Below are 20519 nucleotides of genomic sequence, written 5' to 3'. Positions count from 1 at the left end.
CAAACAATTTTTTATTTACCTGCATGGAACACATATTAAAATATTTTCTAACTTAGAACTTTGTTTTCTTAAGCCAGTCTGTCATTTTAAAAGCTCATTTTTGTATAGTGTTTATATAGCTTTTCATTGGATATGAACCTATGATTTAAAACCATTTATTTCTATTAAACCATTAAACAAAAGTTTTCTTGTCTCCTTAAATCTACAGATTTTGCCACATGACCACCAGAGATCATATTTAAAAGAATTTAATTTAGTCTTTCAAATAGAGATTTAAAAATTGGGTCTTGTTTTCAGTATTGTGGGATGTTTCAATCATCCTCTTATCAAGTCTGACTAGTTTCCTTGTACCCACTGAAGACAGAGTCCCCACAGCCTGATGCTGCCACCACCATGTGCCTCTATGTTGGTTTGTTTTGGGGGATGTCTCTAACATTGGGAGTTCTTAATTCTCTCAATCATTAATATTCTTTTGATCCCCTCTCATCCATAAAAGTAATTTTTGTAAAGTGCATGACTAAAACCTGCCCTTTGAAACAGATTCCTTCCCCTAAGCTGCTGTTTTTTTGCACGTCCTGCAAAACAACTGCTTCTCGCCTGTTATTTCAAACCTTTCCTGTCCGGTTAGTTCAGGTCGACTTACATGTCTTCACCCTCTTAATGTTTAGATACATTTTTTGAGCTTTATATAATGTTTTATTACCTAACTGAGTGAAACTGATGATGTAGTATACATAATTGTACATACATGTCTTATCCTGTATTCCTTTCTGTTTTCAAACAACTGTTAAATAATTTTACTGAGCTGTGATCCCCCCAGCAAAACACTGCACTGGAAAAAAGATCTAGAAATAAGAAAAACATTCTTAAATTAACTGTATTTACCCTTAATTTGAGTAGGTAAATTAGATAGTTTGCCAATGGAATGAGTATTTTTCCTCTTAAAATAAGATAATTAGATAATATGCACTTGAAATAAGACAATGCAATTATGTTTTCTTATTTTTAGTGTAAATTGTCTTGTTCCATTGGCAAAATGTCTCTTTTGCCTCCTCAATCCACTAATCACTAATTTTAAGAAAAAATTACTCATGTAGATTTAGATTTTTTCCAGTGTGAAACAACAAGAAAATTCCCAACAGTCTTAAATGTTACATTATAATGTTAATTTTTTTTATTGGTGAGTCTCCAGGTTGTCTACTAGTATATCACCACTCTATAGAGATACTTCAAACAAAAGCCGCTTAATCTCTGGTCACAGGCCTCTGGAAAACCTTTTATGTCCTTTTTTATGTTGTTATCCAGTTGGATTGTCTTTAAAAGCAACACCTTTTATAAAACTTTTTTACATTTTACTGCCCTCTTTCTCTCTCTCTCTCTACCTTTAAGCCATCCCTGAAGGTTTCAGCGTGGATGTTCATCCCTCTGAGAATCCCCAGGAGCAGGAGAAAGTCTCTCTGTCCTGCAGTGCTGACAACTACACCTATGAGCAGCTGCTGTGGTACCGCCTTAACCCCCAGGCTCTGGAAGACCAGCAGGGCAAGCCTCAGGGGGTGGACTGCAGCAGCGTGCACCATTACGCTGAGCCTCTGCAAGCAGAGCCCTCCTTCCAGCGACACTCAAACAGCTGGGTCCTGGAATTCACCATGGAGTCCATACGGCTGCAGGATGAGGGACACTATGTGTGCAAAGCTCAGGGAAGACGCAGCGAGGAGAAACAGTGCCTCTTTCGATACATCTCTGTCAAAGGCGAGTAATAAAAGGCACTGAAAGCCCCAAACGGAGAGATGCACACAACAAAGAAAACACTTTCACTTTAGCTAAAGCTATTCAGCTCTCAGTGTTAAAAAAGAAACAAAAAAAAGGTAATGGCCACAACAGTGAGGAGCTGGGCTGCAAATGCTGGAGGCTTCCAATTACACACAGTCAGTAAAGCCCATGCTTCTTGGTACCCGCATCCACACGTGACACAGAGGGCACCTGGTGTTTGCACAGCACAGATATGTGCTGATGGAAAACACGGATGAAGACTCTAGGGCAGACATGTTGAATCCAAGTTTCTATAAGCTGTTTATTTCTGTTTACCTTCACAGCCCTGGAGGCCCCGCTGTACAAGCGCAGCCTCACCAACCAGACGGTGAACGTAACCGAGTCTCTGCGGATGGAGTGCGACGTTGAGGGCAGACCTCTGCCCCGTCTCTCCTGGTTCAAAGACAACCGGCCCCTGCACCAAATGTCAGGTGAACAAGGCAGCCCACATGGGTGCATTTACCCGACAGGTTTAAACTCACTCACAGCGAGAGGATTGGGCTGGAGAAAATAAATCAGGGGCTTGGAGCTCTGAACACCATACTGTATATTGAAAAAAGATTTCAGAAAAGCGGCGCCGAAACAACGAGAGATGATGCACATTTTTTTCTCTCTCCAATTTTAGCAGTCATCAAACCTACATAAAATACAGCTTAGTAAGTTAATAAAGTATAAATAAATATATGTATATATATATATATATATATATATATATATATATATATATATATATATATATATATATATATATATATATATATATATATATATATATATATATAAACATCTATTTCTTTCTTTCACTTTATCTATTACATAAAGTCCTGATAAAATTGATTGACATTTGCAGTGGGTCAGTATGGGTTTGACCGACAGATAATTCCATGGTTTGGCCTTGACAGCATGTTAAGACATGTAGGTTGATGGAATAATAAATGACACCTGCAGTTTGAAGTCTAGACCTCTGGCAAAGATCTTTATAAATCATGAAAGGAGAAAGAGCACCCACCCCTCCCCTTCCCTGCATGTACCAATAATCATCCTACATTTCCCCCACAGGGATCCAGCTGCAGGATTCAAACCGTACGCTGAGCATCCAGCGGGTCACAGAGGAGGATGCTGGCCTCTACACCTGCACCGCCTGCAACCAGCGAGGCTGCGTCCGCTCCTCAGCCGCCGTCAAAGTCATCGGTGAGTTAGCTGCACACGCAGACGAGCTCTGTAGCGCACTGAGGTCTGAAGTCTGCCCCCCAAGCTCCTGCCTCACACACACAGCATGCCTCAACCCTGAGACATTTGACTGCTGAAGTTTTATGCTTACTCTGATGCACTGCTCTCCACAATCAAATTAAAGTCATCGACTTCTTGGACATCTTGTATGCAGAATGAATAATTTAACAGGATTGCTGGAAGTGCTTCCAACACAAATACCTGAAAAGAGTCTGCTCAGCACACTAATTTCAGCACAAGATTTAGTGTCAGAGAGACGGGAAGATGCTTTGTAACACAGCACCCCCTGTAGGCGGCACAGATGCAGAATTTTGTGACTATAAATGACTGTTTTCCTGCTTTTTCTAAAGGTTCAAGTGACAAGGCGAACGTGGAGATAGTTATCCTCATCGGGACTGGAGTCATTGCCGTTTTCTTCTGGGCTTTGCTCATCCTCATCTTCTGCAACGTGAAACGGGTCAGAAAACCTAACTAGTCCTCCTGTGTATTTGTGTTTGTTAGAGAGATTAAAAGGTCCAGGGGCCTTAGACATTCCCAATTTCTGATCGACTTTAAGCCTTAACTGTAAATATTTGTCTCATTCCACATAACTTAGAAAAATACATTCCTTTTAACTCTCTTTTTTTCTGAATTTTTGCTTGCTTCTTATTGATTTCCTTTAATTTCTTGCTGAAATTTCGTAATAGTCATGATTTTGGTATGTCATGATAAATGATTCTAGAGGAGTTGATTTAAACATTTTAAATTCCGCCATTAAAACTGTAAAACTTCATAAAATACTTAAATAAATTGGAAAAAACGTTTTTTATTTAACGTATTGAGGTAAAAAAGCCATCCAAGGGAAAATGACCCCAATTAAAAAAGCAATTAGTCCCTAAAAGTACATCTATCCATGCCAGTTTAACCGTATCTTCTGCTGAGTAGTTATAAATTATCCACATTAGAGGGATTCTGAGCCTATTTAAAGCCTTTACACTGCAATTAATTGCTGTCCTTAGTTTAGATCAGCCACAGCCTCGCTAAGCCAGTAGATCTCAGTCTTCTGTACATTTTATCAGACAGGCTTCCCATTTAATTTTTCCTTTCTCTGTTCACGTTATGTAAGCCAGATTCCTTCATCCTGTCCTGACCTCTAACCTCTTGACCTCTGCGAACTGCAGGTTAACCCAGCTGACATCAAGACAGGCTATCTGTCAATCATAATGGACCCTGTTGAGGTGCCGCTGGACGAGCAGTGTGAGTACCTGCCCTACGACTCGTCACAGTGGGAGGTCTCCAGAGACAGACTCCGGCTGGGTAAGCATCTTGGGAAAAGTCCAGGTAAAGGTGGAAAGGAAGGCTGTGTGTGTGGAATTAGAGTATTTGCCACCTTGTGGGGACAATGTAAGGCCATTTCCCAGGAATATGTTACTTTGTGGGGACTTAAGGGACTTAAAAAACGATCTAGAAATAAGTAAAAATTCCTTAAATTAAGTGTATTTAGCCTCAATTTGAGCAACTAAATAAGACGATTTCCAGATGGAATGAGTATTTTTACTTTTAAAATAAGAGAATTTGATTATATGCACTCAAAACACGTCAATGCAATAGTTTTTTTCTTATTTTAAATGTAAATTGGCTTGTTCTATTGGCAAAATGTCTCTCTTACCTCCTTAATTCAAGAACAAATGCTCTTATTTTAAGAAAACATTTCTTGTTTAGATTTCAGTGTGGGTTTGGGGTTAGGTTTAAAACTAAGGTGTGAAATAAGTATTGGTGTGAAATAAGTATAGGTCAGGATCCAGTATATGTTGTTAAACAGTAGAGTGAGGTGAGGGTCTGGGTTGGTTCATAGAAATTAATGGGAAATGTATGGAAATCTAAGCAAAGTCCTGGTAATGATAGTGCAAAGTGTGTTGGTGAAAACATACCCAGGCATAGTTTAGCCCAAATTGATGAGGGAATCTAAATTGTTTTTCCATTTCCAAATTCTATAGCAGCCTGCATTTACATCACAGCCAGCTGTGCTGAAAGCTGCCAAGTGGAGAGTTAATGTTAAAAATGTCCTCATTTCCAGAAGAGTTTTTTAAAAACGCCCCAAGGAAAAGCATCTGCTTCACAACAGGATCTTATGGCAACACTTATTTCGTTCCCAATTACAGCTCAGACGCTGCACTTCACATTATCATTCCTCTCACTTGCCATCCCACAACTGTTTGCATAAATCTTGACATTTTTGCACATTTTTCTCTGTTTCGTTGACAGGAAAAGTTTTAGGACACGGCGCCTTTGGAAAAGTAATCGAGGCATCGATCTATGGCATCAATAAGAGCAACAGTTTAAACACGGTGGCTGTTAAGATGCTGAAAGGTGAGACTGCTGGTTGAGTTTGTGCCTGTTTTATGTTAGTTCAGTGCTTTAAGAAGTTAATGAAACACACAAAATGGAGGTAAATTTAAACCTTTACGGTTAAAACAACTCATAAGCACAAAGCAGGCTGCTTGATAATGTGATTTTTTTATTTTTATCAAATGATTTTATGTTCAAATCATTATTTTTCATCATTTAATTTCATGGTTTGGTATCAAAGTCTGTTTCTGATTTACTTTTACCTCTAAAATAGGTTTTTACTTTCCTGATTTTATATCCTCAACTGGTTGGGTGAGTCGTGGTGTCCCTCAGGGCACTGCTTGTTCTCCATTAAAATGTTCCAGTCAGCCTTTTTATTGCTCCCTAACTCTCCTCCTCTAATCTTTTATTTTGCTATAGTTGTGTCCCTAAATAGACACGTGTAAAAAAACTGTGATTTTTTTTTAACCTTCCCCATATTTTTTATCTGGTAATTAGAATTGTTTATTATGACAGTAAAGTGAATGTATCTAAAGTGCATCTAGCATTAAATAGGACATTATGAACATCTGCTCCTTTCCTTTTAGAAACTTGAATCTTTTTCCTTTATGGGTTTTACATGTGATGTTTAATTTAGGATCCTGCATATGGTCTAATACAGGGGCCTGCATTGTTTAAAGTCCAAAGAGACAATTTTGCTTGAGTCCAACTAAATGAAAGAGCCGCAAATACACCTTTTTATTATGGTTTGTGAAATATCCGCTGAAGGAAAAGTGTTCCCATTTTGAAGAACCAAAATTTGGTTTATATTTTTAGGTTTTTGAATAAAGAAAAGCATAAAACTTTTGTCTAAAGAGGAAAAGTGGATTTTATGGATGTGGATATCAGTGAACATCCATCCATTCATTTTCCATCACATTTATCCCGGCTGGGGTCGCAAGGGGTGGTGGTGTGTATCTCCAGCAGTCAATGGGCGAGAGGCGGGGTACACCCTGGACAGGTTCCCAGTCTAATGCAGGGCAACAGAGAGACACACGGGACAAACAACCATTCACAAACACACTCACACATAAGGACAATTTAGAGAAGCAGTTAACCTAACAGTCATGTTTTTGGACTGTGCATGCTCAGGGAAAACATACAAACTCCATGCAGAAAGATCCAGGGACGGGAATCGAACCCAGGACCTTCTTGCTGCAAGGCAGCAGTGCTACCCACTGTGAAGCCCTCAGTGAACAATTACTAATATAAAAAGACAAACAATAAAGCACATTTTTCTAAGCAAATGATTCTAAAAAGACATATTGTTGTTTTTTTCCTGGCATTAATGCTGTGGAAATTCAATCAAAATATTATTTTATAAAATCTGCAAGCGGTTCTAAAACTGGCATGTACTATGTTATATTCAAAACCATCCAACCATGGCTCTTTATCATTTTTAGCCTCTAGCAATTGTAAAAAAAAATCTAAAAAGCCACTAGTGGCTGAGGAGCTTCAGGTTGCAGACCCCTGCTCTAATAGGAATTATAATGTCTACAAGGAATGCTGATTATATATGCTGTTGCTCATAAAAAAAAATCTAATCATATTATCATTTTCACGACTAGGGCTCGGCAATTAATTGCATTTACAATCAAATTGCAATTTAACAAAACACAATTTTCATATCGCAGAGTTACTCAATTGAAGTCACTTTAGATTTAACAATATTAAGACATTACATTTCTCACTCCACCCTTTTAGGAGGTGGTAAAACCTTTGAAAGATAGAGTTCATAAAAGTAGAATTAGACACTTTTACACACAAAGGCTCTGTTCGAAAACCTGGGCTGCATCCTCCAAGCACGTGGTCTACCTAGACTGGATCCATCGAAGTCCTTGAAAATAAGGAGCCCGGAAGAGTTTTGGCTGTGAATTCAAAAAGGTCTACCCTTCGGCGGGTTTTACCGCCGTATGCTCTGTTGCTTAGCAACCATGAAAGTTGACACACAAAGCAGGAAAAGAATGAAAACCGAGGTTTTCAAAACTGTTTGTTTATTTATTTCTTTTTTATTGTAAAGTGAACAAAGACTACATTAACAAGAATCCGGAGTGGAATAAAGGAGCCAACCACCGGGAGCAGGAACAAATAAAATCAAATGCAATGATAGAAACTTTAGTCAGTTAACTTAACATGCTGCTGTCATTCTGCAATCTCTGATGTTGCTGCTATTTTCAAATATCCATTACTGTAAAAATTTCCATAGCTACATATTGGTTATTAATTCTCCAGTTTTATATTGTTAAAACACTTTACAGAATTGTATTTTTTATATTTTAACTCTTCCCTATTATGTTATTCTTATACATTTTTCTAAGGTCCACATTTGTGTGACCATTTTCAATAATCTTTCTTCTGCTGTAAATTTGCCCATTGTGGGACAATAAAGGGATTTTCTATTCTATTCTATAAAAGGGGTAGAAAGATATAAGTAAATCTAAACAATGTATTTATAAAAAATCTATCTGCAAAATCTCTAATATTCAACAACAAAAAATATGTAGTTAAGCATATTGTGCAAAACCGCAATAAAAAGATAAAAATCCTATCAGATTTACAGGTGCTGGTCATAAAATTAGAATATCATGAAAAAGTAGATTGATTTCAGTAATTCCATTTAAAAAGTGAAACTTGTATATTATATTCATACATTACATACAAACTCATATATTTCAGATGTTTATTTTGTTTAATTTTGATGATTACAAATGACAACAAATGAAAATCTCAAATTCATCATATCAGAAAATTAGAATATTACTGAAGACCAATAAAAACAAAGGATTTATAGAAATGTTGGCCAACTGAAAAGTATGAACATGAAAAGTATGAGCATGTACAGCACTCAGTATTTAGTTGGGCCTCCTTTGGCCTGTATTACTGCAGCAATGCGGCGTGGCATGGAGTCGATCAGTCTGTGGCACTGCTCAGGTGTTATGATAGCCCAGGTTGCTCTAATAGTGGCTTTTAGCTCTTCTGAATTGTTGGGTCTGGTGTATTGCATCTTCTTCTTCACAATACCCCATAGATTTTCTATGGGGTTAAGGTCAGGAGAGTTTGCTGGCCAATTAAGAACAGGGATACCATGGTCCTTCAACCAGGTACTGGTAGCTTTGGCACTGTGTGCAGGTGCCAAGTCCTGTTGGAAAATGAAATCTGCATCTCCAAAAAGTTGGTCAGCTGCAGGAAGCATGAAGTGCTCTAAAACTTCCTGGTATGTGGCTGCGTTGACCCTGGACCTCAGAAAACACAATGGACCAACACCAGCAGATGACATGGCACCCCAAACCATCACTGACTGTGGAAACTTTACACTGGACTTCAAGCAACGTGGATGAAGTGCCTCTCTTCTTTTCCTCCAGACTCTGGGACCTTGATTTCCAAAGGAAATGCAAAATTTACTTTCATCAGAGAACATGACTTTGGACCACTCACCAGCAGTCCAGTCCTGTTTCTCTTTAGCCCAGGCAAGACGCTTCTGACGCTGTCTGTGGTTCAAGAGTGGCTTGACACAAGGAATGCGACAGCAGAAACCCATGTCTTACATACGTCTGTGTGTGGTGGTTCTTGAAGCACTCACTCCAGCTGCAGTCCACTCTTTGTGAATCTCCCCCACATTTTTGAATGGGTTTTGTTTCACAATCCTCTCCAGGGTGCGGTTATCTCTCTTGCTTGTACACTTTTTTCGACCACATCTTTTCCTTCCCTTCGCCTCTCTATTAATGTGCTTGGACACTGAGCTCTGTGAACAGCCAGCCTCTTTAGCGATGACCTTTTGTGTCTTGCCCTCCTTGTGCAAGGTGTCGATGGTCGTCTTTTGGACAACTGTCAAGTCAGCAGTCTTCCCCATGATTGTGTAGCCTATAGAACTAGACTGAAAGACCATTTAAAGGCTTTTGCAGGTGGTTTGAGTTAATTAGCTGATTAGAGTGTGGCACCAGGGGCCATCAATTTTGAACCTTTTCACAATATTCTAATTTTCTGATATGATGAATTTGAGATTTTCATTTGTTGTCATTTGTAATCATCAAAATTAAACAAAATAAACATCTGAAATATATGAGTTTGTATGTAATGTATGAATATAATATACAAGTTTCACTTTTTAAATGGAATTACTGAAATCAATCTACTTTTTCATGATATTCTAATTTTATGACCAGCACCTGTATAGTCCTCACCCTGCAGATATATTAGAATCTGTCCTTAAATTAAAGCCAAACCCATTTAATCAGTAACAGATTTAAACCTTTAGATAAATCAAACTTTACTGCCACATATCTGACTCAATAACCATTAAAACAACTATTTTTCATTAATCTCAGACGGAACTATTAAATGACTTGTATTATATTAAACTGAACTTCCAATTTTCACTGTTCGGTGCCAAGTAATCTTTCCTCTGGTCACGGCTTGCTTGGTCTCGCAATGAATCCTGGGATATCCAAAAATACCGAGGATACATCAGACCCGTCCTTCAAATCAGGGAAAAAGAAGGACGCATTTTAAGGCCGCATAACGAGGACTCTTGGAATCCGAACAGACCTCGGTGCCGCTCTATGACGTAATCGGCCTTTGAATCCGGTCTTCTAAGGATGCGTCCTAGGTTTTCGAACAGAGCATAAGATTACAGTAGAGAGTCCTGCAACAATGGACTCTCGGTAAGCAAGCATTCAAAAATTGAAGTTAACTGCAGTTTACTTTTTCAGTTTTTAGTATATTATTCAAGCATATCAGTATCTAGTCAGCCATTATTCTGTTTCTAAGCTCATGATATTTAGTTTACAGTGAGATATACTTCTATCTGACATCCGCTACAAGTCACTGCATTTGTTCCCTAATTTTCTTCCATATTTTTTTGGCTGAATGCTTTAACTTATTGAGTAACACAACCAAACAGTGCAAAGAAAACTGACTTCATTCCTATAATTGCTATTTGGGCCCTAAATACAACACATATTTATGGATACAATGCATACTCTTCTTGTCTTTGTCGTGCGTCTTTCCCTGAAGCTTGGAGAACTCGGGTGTTTTAGATAAAAACAGGAAGCATGGCTTGAAGAGGAACAATACTTTGTGAATTATGGCTGATTACCCATAACGTTCGCTCTTCCCAGGGAATATTGTCTGGTTTGAACTCTGCCTGGATCACAGCTTTTACAGGACCCCAGGAGAAGCTTTAGAAAAATGTGTGAAGCTGTAAACAGCTTCAAAAGGAGGTTCAGAGCTGGGTGCTAATCAGCCGCACCTGCAGAAAGCCAAAAAAAAAAAAAACCTCTGCGAGCTTGTTAAAATAATTGTTCATGCTTCCACTGTGAGTGAGCAGAAACGTGGGGGTGTAAATGGAATGACGGCACCACGGGAAAAAAGCACGGAGGTCTGAATTAAGGATGTGTGTGTGTGTGTGTGTTGCAGATGGAGCCACGGCCAGTGAGCACAAGGCTTTGATGTCCGAGCTGAAGATCCTGATTCACATCGGTCACCATCTGAATGTGGTCAACCTGTTGGGAGCCTGCACTAAACCCAACGGTGCGTCCTCAGATTACAAGTTTCTTTTTATGCTTTTGTGGAAAAAAAAGAAAAGAAAGAAAGATTCAAATCCCCTGAAACTTTTCATATTTTTATACCAAAATATATATATTTTTAAACAGTTGTGCTTTGTAATGGAATGAGAAGTCTACAGGGGTTTAAACATAATAAGGAGTAGTTCATAAATACAAATCAGAGACATGATGTTATATTTATTCCTTCATTTAGCCAATCTCTGCAGAGCTGCTGTAGATGCAACTTCAGCTGCTGGTATTTTGGTATTTTGGGGTATTTGTCAAACAACCTGGAGTATGATCCTCTGTTGACATCAGCTGTCATGCCATGTATCTGTCAGCATAGATCTGGTCCAGGGGTGGAAAGTAACGAATTACATTTACTCACGTTACTGTAATTGAGTACTTTTTATGAGTAATTTGTAATTTTCTGAGTAGTTTTTTTAAAATATGTCATTTTTACTTTTACTCGAGTAAATTTTAACCTAAGTAGTTTTACTACGGAAATTTAAACCCTGTGACACGGAACCGACACATAATCATAACATAAACATAATAAGACTTTTGACTTTTAACAGCACTTTATTTAAACAATTCAAACATATAAGCAATTGATGTAAAAACAAGTGTCAGTTAAAAATCACTATTAAAGTAAAACAAGTGTCAGTTAAAATCATTAAATGAGGAGCTTGTTAATAACAGTGCGATCCTGTTGCGTTTTAGTTTGATTTCTGGTATCTTTTGGACATTTGATTTTGTGTGCATTTTGTAAACTTTAAAATGTAGTTTAAATTTCTTTATTCCTATCATGGTGTTGTCTGTTGGACAGTAGGATTGAAAATTGTTTGCACTTTATGGTACAGGTTGTGACTGTCCTTGTGCTGTGAGGAAGTATGTTCTATAGCCCAGCTGATCTTTTGCAAGTGTGGATGTCCACTGATATACGCCTTGAAATCGATTAAAACACCTTGTGGTCATTTCGACTCATGACTCATCCTTTTCTGCATTAAATAACTCAAAGTGACTAAATAACTTTTACTTAAATTACATTTTAAATGAAGTAATTTTGTACTTTTATTTGAGTAAATGTTGAGATGGGTTATTTTACTTTTACTATGAGTACTATTTAGGCAAAGTAAAGATACTTTTACTCAATTACAATTTTTTAGTACTTTTTCCACCTCTGATCTGGTCCCTCTAGAACCTGGAAATGCTTTGTTTTGTTGTATCTCTGTTTGTCCTGCAAAGTAAAGTTCTGTCCACCTCAAGCTGTTTTTTGGCTCTGTTTTTTCCCCCTCCAGTTTCACCCTGTATTCAGCTTAATTTATCTATTTGACTTGACTTCATTGCATCACCTTAGCATTACACTGCCACCACCATGGTTCATAAAGGGGCATATTTTGTCTACATGGTATTTGGCATAAAGGGTAAACGGTTTTAGCTGAGGCATGGCTAACGTATGCATATTCCACCTATCATTGGTGAAGTAATTCAAAGTGCTTTGCAAGATGTCAAAGAAAAGGCTTTAAATATTTGCTTAAAGGAGAGTTCCATGTGACAAGCTCTTAAAAGCATTGCATAAAAGTTTTAAAGAGAAACTTAAAAATAACTTAAAATAAAATCTAGTCCTCAGTTTGAGCTCAGTCTAATGCTTCAGTCAGATCGTTCTACTATCTCAGGTTTCTAAGAAATTTTATCAGATTTATGTCCCTCATCTGATGTGGTGAATTCTTCCACACATCTTCTGTACCTCCTACAGGGCTTGAAGCAATCTTTAAACATTACTTCTTTTTGCTTTCCCCTTTCACTCTCTCTTTCTGTGACAATAACAGTAGATTTGATTTGAATTTCTGCTCCTGCATAAAGTCCAGATTTCTAGAATGATCAGCAGATTGTTGGCCTGTGTACAGGTTCATCCTCTTGGTTAGGTGAAACTAATTAAAATGTATAAATTACCATTTCTAATCTAAAAAAAAAAAAAAAGAACAACCCACAGCGGCTACTTGTTTGATGGAGTCTGGATGTGCAGCTTCTGCAGCCTTCTGTTGTTATCTTTTCCTCTTTCTCTCAGTCATATACTCCAGACTGGAAAGATTAATCCTGCAAAGAAATCAGAGCTTTCTGAAAAGAAGCAGACTTGTTCCATCACTGATTTAAAAAAAAATGCCAGTTAGTTTTAGCATTGTTTTTAAATTCATCCTCAAAGGATCAGGTAATCCTACCAGTCCATACCAGAACCCCTCCTCCACCTTGCTGGTCTGTGAGCCTAAAGGGGAACCTGTAACCTAGTGGCCCCTTCAGAGTCATTCTTTTCTTATGGGTCCATAAAACCATTCGACTTATTAGTCTTAGCAGAGGTTCAGGTTTCAGTCTCCTTTCCTGACCATAACCCTGAACACTGAACATCTTGTTTTTCTAGGTTTTCCTGGTAGGTTGCAATAAAGAGCACTGGAGAAGAAGCAGTTTCAGTTTCATGATTGATTTTTGTATTAAATAAAATTTTCCCTGATTTTACTCAACATATTTTTTGCAAATAAATTGACTTCTTACATCAAAACCTAACATTTATTTTATGTATACAGGTGCTGGTAATAAAATTAGAATATCATGAAAAAGTAGATTGATTTCAGTAATTCCATTTAAAAAGTGAAACTTGTATATTATATTCATACATTACATACAAACTCATATATTTCAGATGTTTATTTTGTTTAATTTTGATGATTACAAATGACAACAAATGAAAATCTCAAATTCATCATATCAGAAAATTAGAATATTACTGAAGACCAATAAAAACAAAGGATTTATAGAAATGTTGGCCAACTGAAAAGTATGAACATGAAAAGTATGAGCATGTACAGCACTCAGTATTTAGTTGGGCCTCCTTTGGCCTGTATTACTGCAGCAATGCGGCGTGGCATGGAGTCGATCAGTCTGTGGCACTGCTCAGGTGTTATGATAGCCCAGGTTGCTCTAATAGTGGCTTTTAGCTCTTCTGAATTGTTGGGTCTGGTGTATTGCATCTTCTTCTTCACAATACCCCATAGATTTTCTATGGGGTTAAGGTCAGGAGAGTTTGCTGGCCAATTAAGAACAGGGATACCATGGTCCTTCAACCAGGTACTGGTAGCTTTGGCACTGTGTGCAGGTGCCAAGTCCTGTTGGAAAATGAAATCTGCATCTCCAAAAAGTTGGTCAGCTGCAGGAAGCATGAAGTGCTCTAAAACTTCCTGGTATGTGGCTGCGTTGACCCTGGACCTCAGAAAACACAATGGACCAACACCAGCAGATGACATGGCACCCCAAACCATCACTGACTGTGGAAACTTTACACTGGACTTCAAGCAACGTGGATGAAGTGCCTCTCTTCTTTTCCTCCAGACTCTGGGACCTTGATTTCCAAAGGAAATGCAAAATTTACTTTCATCAGAGAACATGACTTTGGACCACTCACCAGCAGTCCAGTCCTGTTTCTCTTTAGCCCAGGCAAGACGCTTCTGACGCTGTCTGTGGTTCAAGAGTGGCTTGACACAAGGAATGCGACAGCAGAAACCCATGTCTTTCATACGTCTGTGTGTGGTGGTTCTTGAAGCACTCACTCCAGCTGCAGTCCACTCTTTGTGAATCTCCCCCACATTTTTGAATGGGTTTTGTTTCACAATCCTCTCCAGGGTGCGGTTATCTCTCTTGCTTGTACACTTTTTTCGACCACATCTTTTCCTTCCCTTCGCCTCTCTATTAATGTGCTTGGACACTGAGCTCTGTGAACAGCCAGCCTCTTTAGCGATGACCTTTTGTGTCTTGCCCTCCTTGTGCAAGGTGTCGATGGTCGTCTTTTGGACAACTGTCAAGTCAGCAGTCTTCCCCATGATTGTGTAGCCTATAGAACTAGACTGAAAGACCATTTAAAGGCTTTTGCAGGTGGTTTGAGTTAATTAGCTGATTAGAGTGTGGCACCAGGGGCCATCAATTTTGAACCTTTTCACAATATTCTAATTTTCTGATATGATGAATTTGAGATTTTCATTTGTTGTCATTTGTAATCATCAAAATTAAACAAAATAAACATCTGAAATATATGAGTTTGTATGTAATGTATGAATATAATATACAAGTTTCACTTTTTAAATGGAATTACTGAAATCAATCTACTTTTTCATGATATTCTAATTTTATGACCAGCACCTGTATAAGCCAGTTAAGTGTGCTTCTCTAAAAGACAAGCTTTCAGTCGGTTGAATTCTTTTTTTCTGCCTCTGTTTCCCATTGAATCAATTCTTAATAATTCTGCACATCCTGAACAACTGTAGGTTGTTTTTCTGCTGATGTCCCTTTTCTCCGTCATTACACTTATATGCTTCTTCCAAGAAGAACTTGAGATTAATAAACTGGAGCTGAAATGCTCACTTGCTTTATTAATGTGCACATGGTGGTGCAAAGTTTTATCAGGAAAAACTCATATGTAATATGATTAAAACTTCTGCATCAACAGGTCCATTGATGGTGATAGTGGAATACTGCAAATATGGGAATCTGTCCAACTTCCTGCGAGCCAAGAGAGTTCTTCCTTCCTTACAGGGTATGAAAGCAGCAGCAGCATTCGCAGCATTTTAAATCAACCTTTTCACATTGTTTCTGCTCTCATTGTGGCCCTACCCATTTATGTTATATTCATTTGTGTAATATTTCCACCTCTGCTTTGTTTCCTCTTTCAAGTTCACAGTTATATTGTATGTTAACACACTCAAGTCTGTTAGTATTGATTTTGGAGATGATTCAACAATTTGTGTCCTATTTAGGACCGCTCACCGAAAACTCAGAGCCAGATGAGGCGGATGATCGAAGCCGGTCAGACGGATCAAAGAGCCGGGCAGACTCCTCCGGCGTGCTCCAGCAGTCCTCAGATTACATCATCCAAGGCATCTAATCAGAACCCCCCCGCAGAGAAAAGTGAGTCAGCTTCACATGATCAGAGTTATGAATTATAACACTCTTGGTTCCCAAATCAGTGCAGCTTTGTGATATTTTCTATCCTCCTCTTCTACGTTCAGTGGAGGACCTGTGGAAAACCCCGCTGACAATAGAGGACCTCATATGCTACAGCTTCCAGGTGGCTCGGGGGATGGAGTTCCTGGCCTCCAGAAAGGTTAATGTCACCGCTGTATTGAGGCTGTGTGGGGCAAAGGGAGCAGGTCAGGGCTGGATCTACAGGGGGGCAAAGGGAGAAACTTCCCCCCAGCTGTGGAGCCTAGCCCACCCGCTGCTGCCACCCTATTTTTATGTCATTAAAGGAATAGTACACCCAAAACATGATTAACCTTCATTTTCTACTCACCCCCATGCTGAACAACACTCTGGCGTACTTTTTTGATATCTCAAATGCATCTGGAGATCTGGGAGGCTTCTTGCTGTCTGCTGACATTCAAATAATGGAGGTCCATAGCGCCCGAGGCAGAAAGGTCCATAAAAGTCCACAAAAAACGTGTCAATATTCCTCCATACTGCTCGTCCAATGTATTCCAAGTGTCCTGAGTGGGTAGCATCCAGAATTTACTCGAAAACTAAGTCATTTAGAATGTTTTTAGAGCATAAACAGTAGTGTATAGGATTTCCTGAAAGCGCGCGCCTGCAAGTTCACGACGCTACGGAAGCCGGCAGACCAAACCAGATGAAAGTGCGCATTCAGCTCGGCAAAGAACTCATGCTCTTCCTCAACACTGAAGTCCTCAGACATTTTTCTTTCGTTGTTTCTTTCTTTGCACAGGTAAACAGCACATTTCTTCTTCTACGCTTGCATTATCGGCAGAGCAGATGCTGAATTCGCACTTTCATCTGGTTTGGTCTGCCGCGGTTTCCGTAGCGTCGTGAACTCGCAGGCGCGCGCTTTCAGGAAATCCTATACACTACTGTTTATGCTCTAAAAACATTCTAAAAGACTTCGTTTCGAGTAAATTCTGGATGCTACCCACTCAGGACACTTGGAATACATTGGACGAGCAGTATGGAGGAATATTGACACGTTTTTTGTGGACTTTTATGGACCTTTCTGTCTCGGGCACCATAGACCTCCATTATTTGAATGTCAGCAGACAGCAAGAAGCCTCCCAGATCTCCAGATGCATTTGAGATATCAAAAAAGTACTCCAGAGTGTTGTTCAGCATGGGGGTGAGTAGAAAATGAAGGCTAATCAAGTTTTGGGTGTACTATTCCTTTAAAAACTGGCAATTGTGGGTGGTGCAGTGGTTTGTGCAAACAATCCATGTATGGAGTTCGAATCTGGCCTGTGGTCCTTTCCCAAATGTCTCTCTCCTACCCCCTTTCCTGTCAGCCTTCTGTTCATAGAAATGAGCCACTAGTGCCGTAAAAAGCCACACAAAAAAAACTGTAAATTGTATGTTTTTCCAAATCTCCTCACAGCCTTCAAATTAAACATACATTTTCAACATATAGTTTATACTACATGGTTTAATACAGGGGTGATCAAGTCGAGTCCTCAAGAGCTACCATCCTGTAACTTTTAGATGCCTCTCTTCTCTAACACTCCTGAATCGAAAGGCTCAATCCCCTCATTTAGCCCAGCAGAGGCATGCTAACGTGCCACTCATTTGATTCAGGTGTGTTAAAAACTGGGTGCATCAAAAAGTTGCAGGATAGTAGATTTTGAGGACTGGACTTGATATATAATTCAATATATAAAACTAAGAGCTTCCTGCAGACTGCATGCTGCAAAAGCAACCTTTTGCTGCACCTTGATGCAGCAAAAGGTCCCGCAGCCGCGTGTCATGAGCTTCTAAGCATTTGACGGGCGTGACACGCTTCAGAAGCTGCAGCTGGAGTTGGAAAAATTTTACTTGAAGCTGATCTGGGAGCTGGCAGGGAGACAGACACATCGCTGCTGATGCAGAGCACTATGATCACTCCTCTGAAACTGTTTATTAACGCCTAAATTAACTTATAATGTTGAAACCTGCTGGCAAAATATGTTCAATTTTATTATTCTGATGCCTGCAGTTTGATTACGTACATAAAAAATGCTTTCCAGCTGCCACAAACTGTAGGGAAAGACCACAAAGAGGCAACCGGGCCAGGGACTGCCGTTAAAGGGGATTCCCAACACGCATCAGACCCACTTTTCAGTGCTTAAGCCACGCATCAGAACTAAAATTGTAAAAGCATCAAAAATGATGATCACGTGCGGGTTTTGCTGCTTCTGCTGCATGCAGTCTGAACGTAGCATAATAAATTGGCTGCAATAAGAACAAAATTTCTAAATAGGATGTGTGTGAATGTAATACATCATTTCTGGCTTTATTTTGATATAGACCTCTTGCAAAATGGCCCGAGTGGCCTTTTTTTAATGCTTATACTGTGCGGATAACAATGAAAGGACACTTTTAAGACTCTGGATATTTCTATCACAATGAACATTTCTGTTTGTTCAGTTCAGATAAAGGTTCGCATACTTTAGTGGAGAAACAAGGTTGGAGACTGTTTATCAAAACTGTCCCATGCAGATCGACCTGCTTGCAGAATACTGATGACTGTGTGTTTGTCCATCTGCAGTGCATCCACAGAGATCTGGCAGCTCGAAACATTCTTCTGTCAGAGAACAACGTGGTGAAGATCTGTGACTTCGGCCTGGCCAGAGACATTTACAAAGATCCTGATTACGTCAGGAAAGGCAACGTAAGTCTGTCCCCCTAAATCTCATTCAGCACATGCTGTTTTCTTATCCATCAACTGAAAACGGGAAAATACTCTGTCCGTTTATTAAGCCACCCACGTAATGATTACATTGGAGTGTTTATGCTTCTGTCATGCTTTATCTGCCTCAATGCTCTCGTAGGCTCGTCTGCCTCTGAAGTGGATGGCTCCAGAGAGTATCTTTGACAAAGTGTACACCAGCCAGAGTGACGTTTGGTCTTTTGGAGTCCTCCTCTGGGAAATCTTTTCACTCGGTAATCTCAGAATCAGACCACACTTGAGGCCTGTTGTTTGCATTTATATCAAAAGATACAAAATCCTGCAGGATTTGGCTCGTTTTCCTTCTCTGAAATGTTAATTAATGCCTCCCCTTCCTTTTTGTGCCTGCAGGCGCGTCTCCGTACCCAGGAGTGCAGATTGATGAAGATTTCTGTAAACGGTTGAAAGATGGCGTAAGAATGAGGGCACCAGAGACAGCTTCTCCTGAAATGTAAGTATGTCTTCCTCATATAGAGCAGAGAAATGTCTTTCTTTCTCTTTCAAGTAGGATTTATGAGTGTAAATCCCTCTCATTCATCACGCCAGTTTTAGGAGCCAAGTGTCATTCAGCTGATACACTGACAAATCAATCAGGATTCAGTTTGTTAGGTTCAATTAGAAAATTATGTGCTAGTGATGTGATTGTGCTGTCCTCTGCTGGCAGATATGGCATCATGCTGGCCTGCTGGCAGGGCGAGCCCAAAGAGAGGCCGACGTTTCCTGCTCTTGTTCAAATCCTGGGAGACCTCCTGCAAGACAACAATCTACCTGTGAGTTTTCCTGGAGCTGCAGCAACCACAGTGTTTTTTTAATGTGATACACAGAGTTCCCCTCTGTTAAAGTTCCTCTTCTTCCTCTCAGGATGGGAAGGATTACATCCCCCTCAACAACTCGCAGAACTCAGAGGATGATGGGTTCTCACAGACCACATCACGTCCTACATCAGAGGAGGAGCTGAGACTGGCTTTCAGCACGCTGCCCACAAGGTATTGCTGCATCGTCGTCTTCTCTCTTGAGCAGCATGAATATTTCGCCATTTAGGTGACAAAGGGCTTCTATTTAAATGGTTATTTACAATCATTTATTGTTATTTACTGAGTTGCATTTTATTGACAAAGTGGGGTCTCTTTATCAAGAAATGTTTTTAAGAAGAAAATAAAAGTTTAGAATAGAGAATATCAAATAAAAGTGGAATTTAAGTGCCAGACAGAAATCTAACGAGAAAATGACTGGGGAATTAAAAACTGCTGAACTTTCTGATAATTCATAAATGGAAAATAGATCATAAATATCAAATGCTGATGGTCTTATACTAATAGTTTAATCTTCTACTATCACTTACTGAAAATTGCAATTTTATTTCTGTTTCTATAATTATCTATTTAGTCATATTAAATCACAAAAACCTGACCTGGTGCCAAAGTGAAGTAGAAAAATCAGTTTTTGTCTGTTGATGTTACTCGTCATGGTGGCATCACTGGCAATTTGTGTAAATCTGACAACATATTTTATCTTGTTGCTAATAATTAAATTATGGATATCCACAACAATGTGTTAAACCTTTAAGTATGCAACAGTAATATTGTCTTTTGTTGTATTATTACAGTTCCTGGCTCAAGATAACAATAACTACTAGAATACTTTGTTCAAGATAAAAGGTGCAGACCATTTTAAACCTTTTTAACACGATGGACCCCCCCAGTGGGGACATTAGAGACAGGTATTTAAATTCCACCTCTAAATTAGGTGAAACGTTAATGCTTCTTTCATTTCCTCACTAGAGGAGGATTTATTTTTCGCCAAATGAGTTTTTCTCAAATATT

General features: G+C 39.1%; 1 protein-coding gene across 1 annotated transcript in view; it reads left to right on the top strand.

Moving 5' to 3' along the window:
* The window catches only part of flt4 (fms related receptor tyrosine kinase 4), an 87005-nt gene that overhangs the window by 60893 nt on the left and 5593 nt on the right, over positions 1-20519 (top strand). Inside the window, 16 exon segments of the mRNA XM_038284568.1 lie at positions 1390-1749; positions 2094-2240; positions 2869-3000; positions 3390-3496; positions 4200-4335; positions 5284-5388; positions 10822-10935; positions 15445-15505; positions 15507-15531; positions 15752-15902; positions 16004-16098; positions 18517-18639; positions 18800-18911; positions 19048-19147; positions 19361-19466; positions 19558-19682. Coding sequence (XP_038140496.1) covers positions 1390-1749; positions 2094-2240; positions 2869-3000; positions 3390-3496; positions 4200-4335; positions 5284-5388; positions 10822-10935; positions 15445-15505; positions 15507-15531; positions 15752-15902; positions 16004-16098; positions 18517-18639; positions 18800-18911; positions 19048-19147; positions 19361-19466; positions 19558-19682 — 1999 coding nt within the window.

Source organism: Cyprinodon tularosa, unplaced genomic scaffold (genome assembly GCF_016077235.1).
Source record: "Cyprinodon tularosa strain WSP-4 unplaced genomic scaffold, ASM1607723v1 ctg20, whole genome shotgun sequence".
NCBI lineage: Eukaryota > Metazoa > Chordata > Actinopteri > Cyprinodontiformes > Cyprinodontidae > Cyprinodon > Cyprinodon tularosa.
This window is presented reverse-complemented; position numbering and strand designations above follow the sequence as displayed.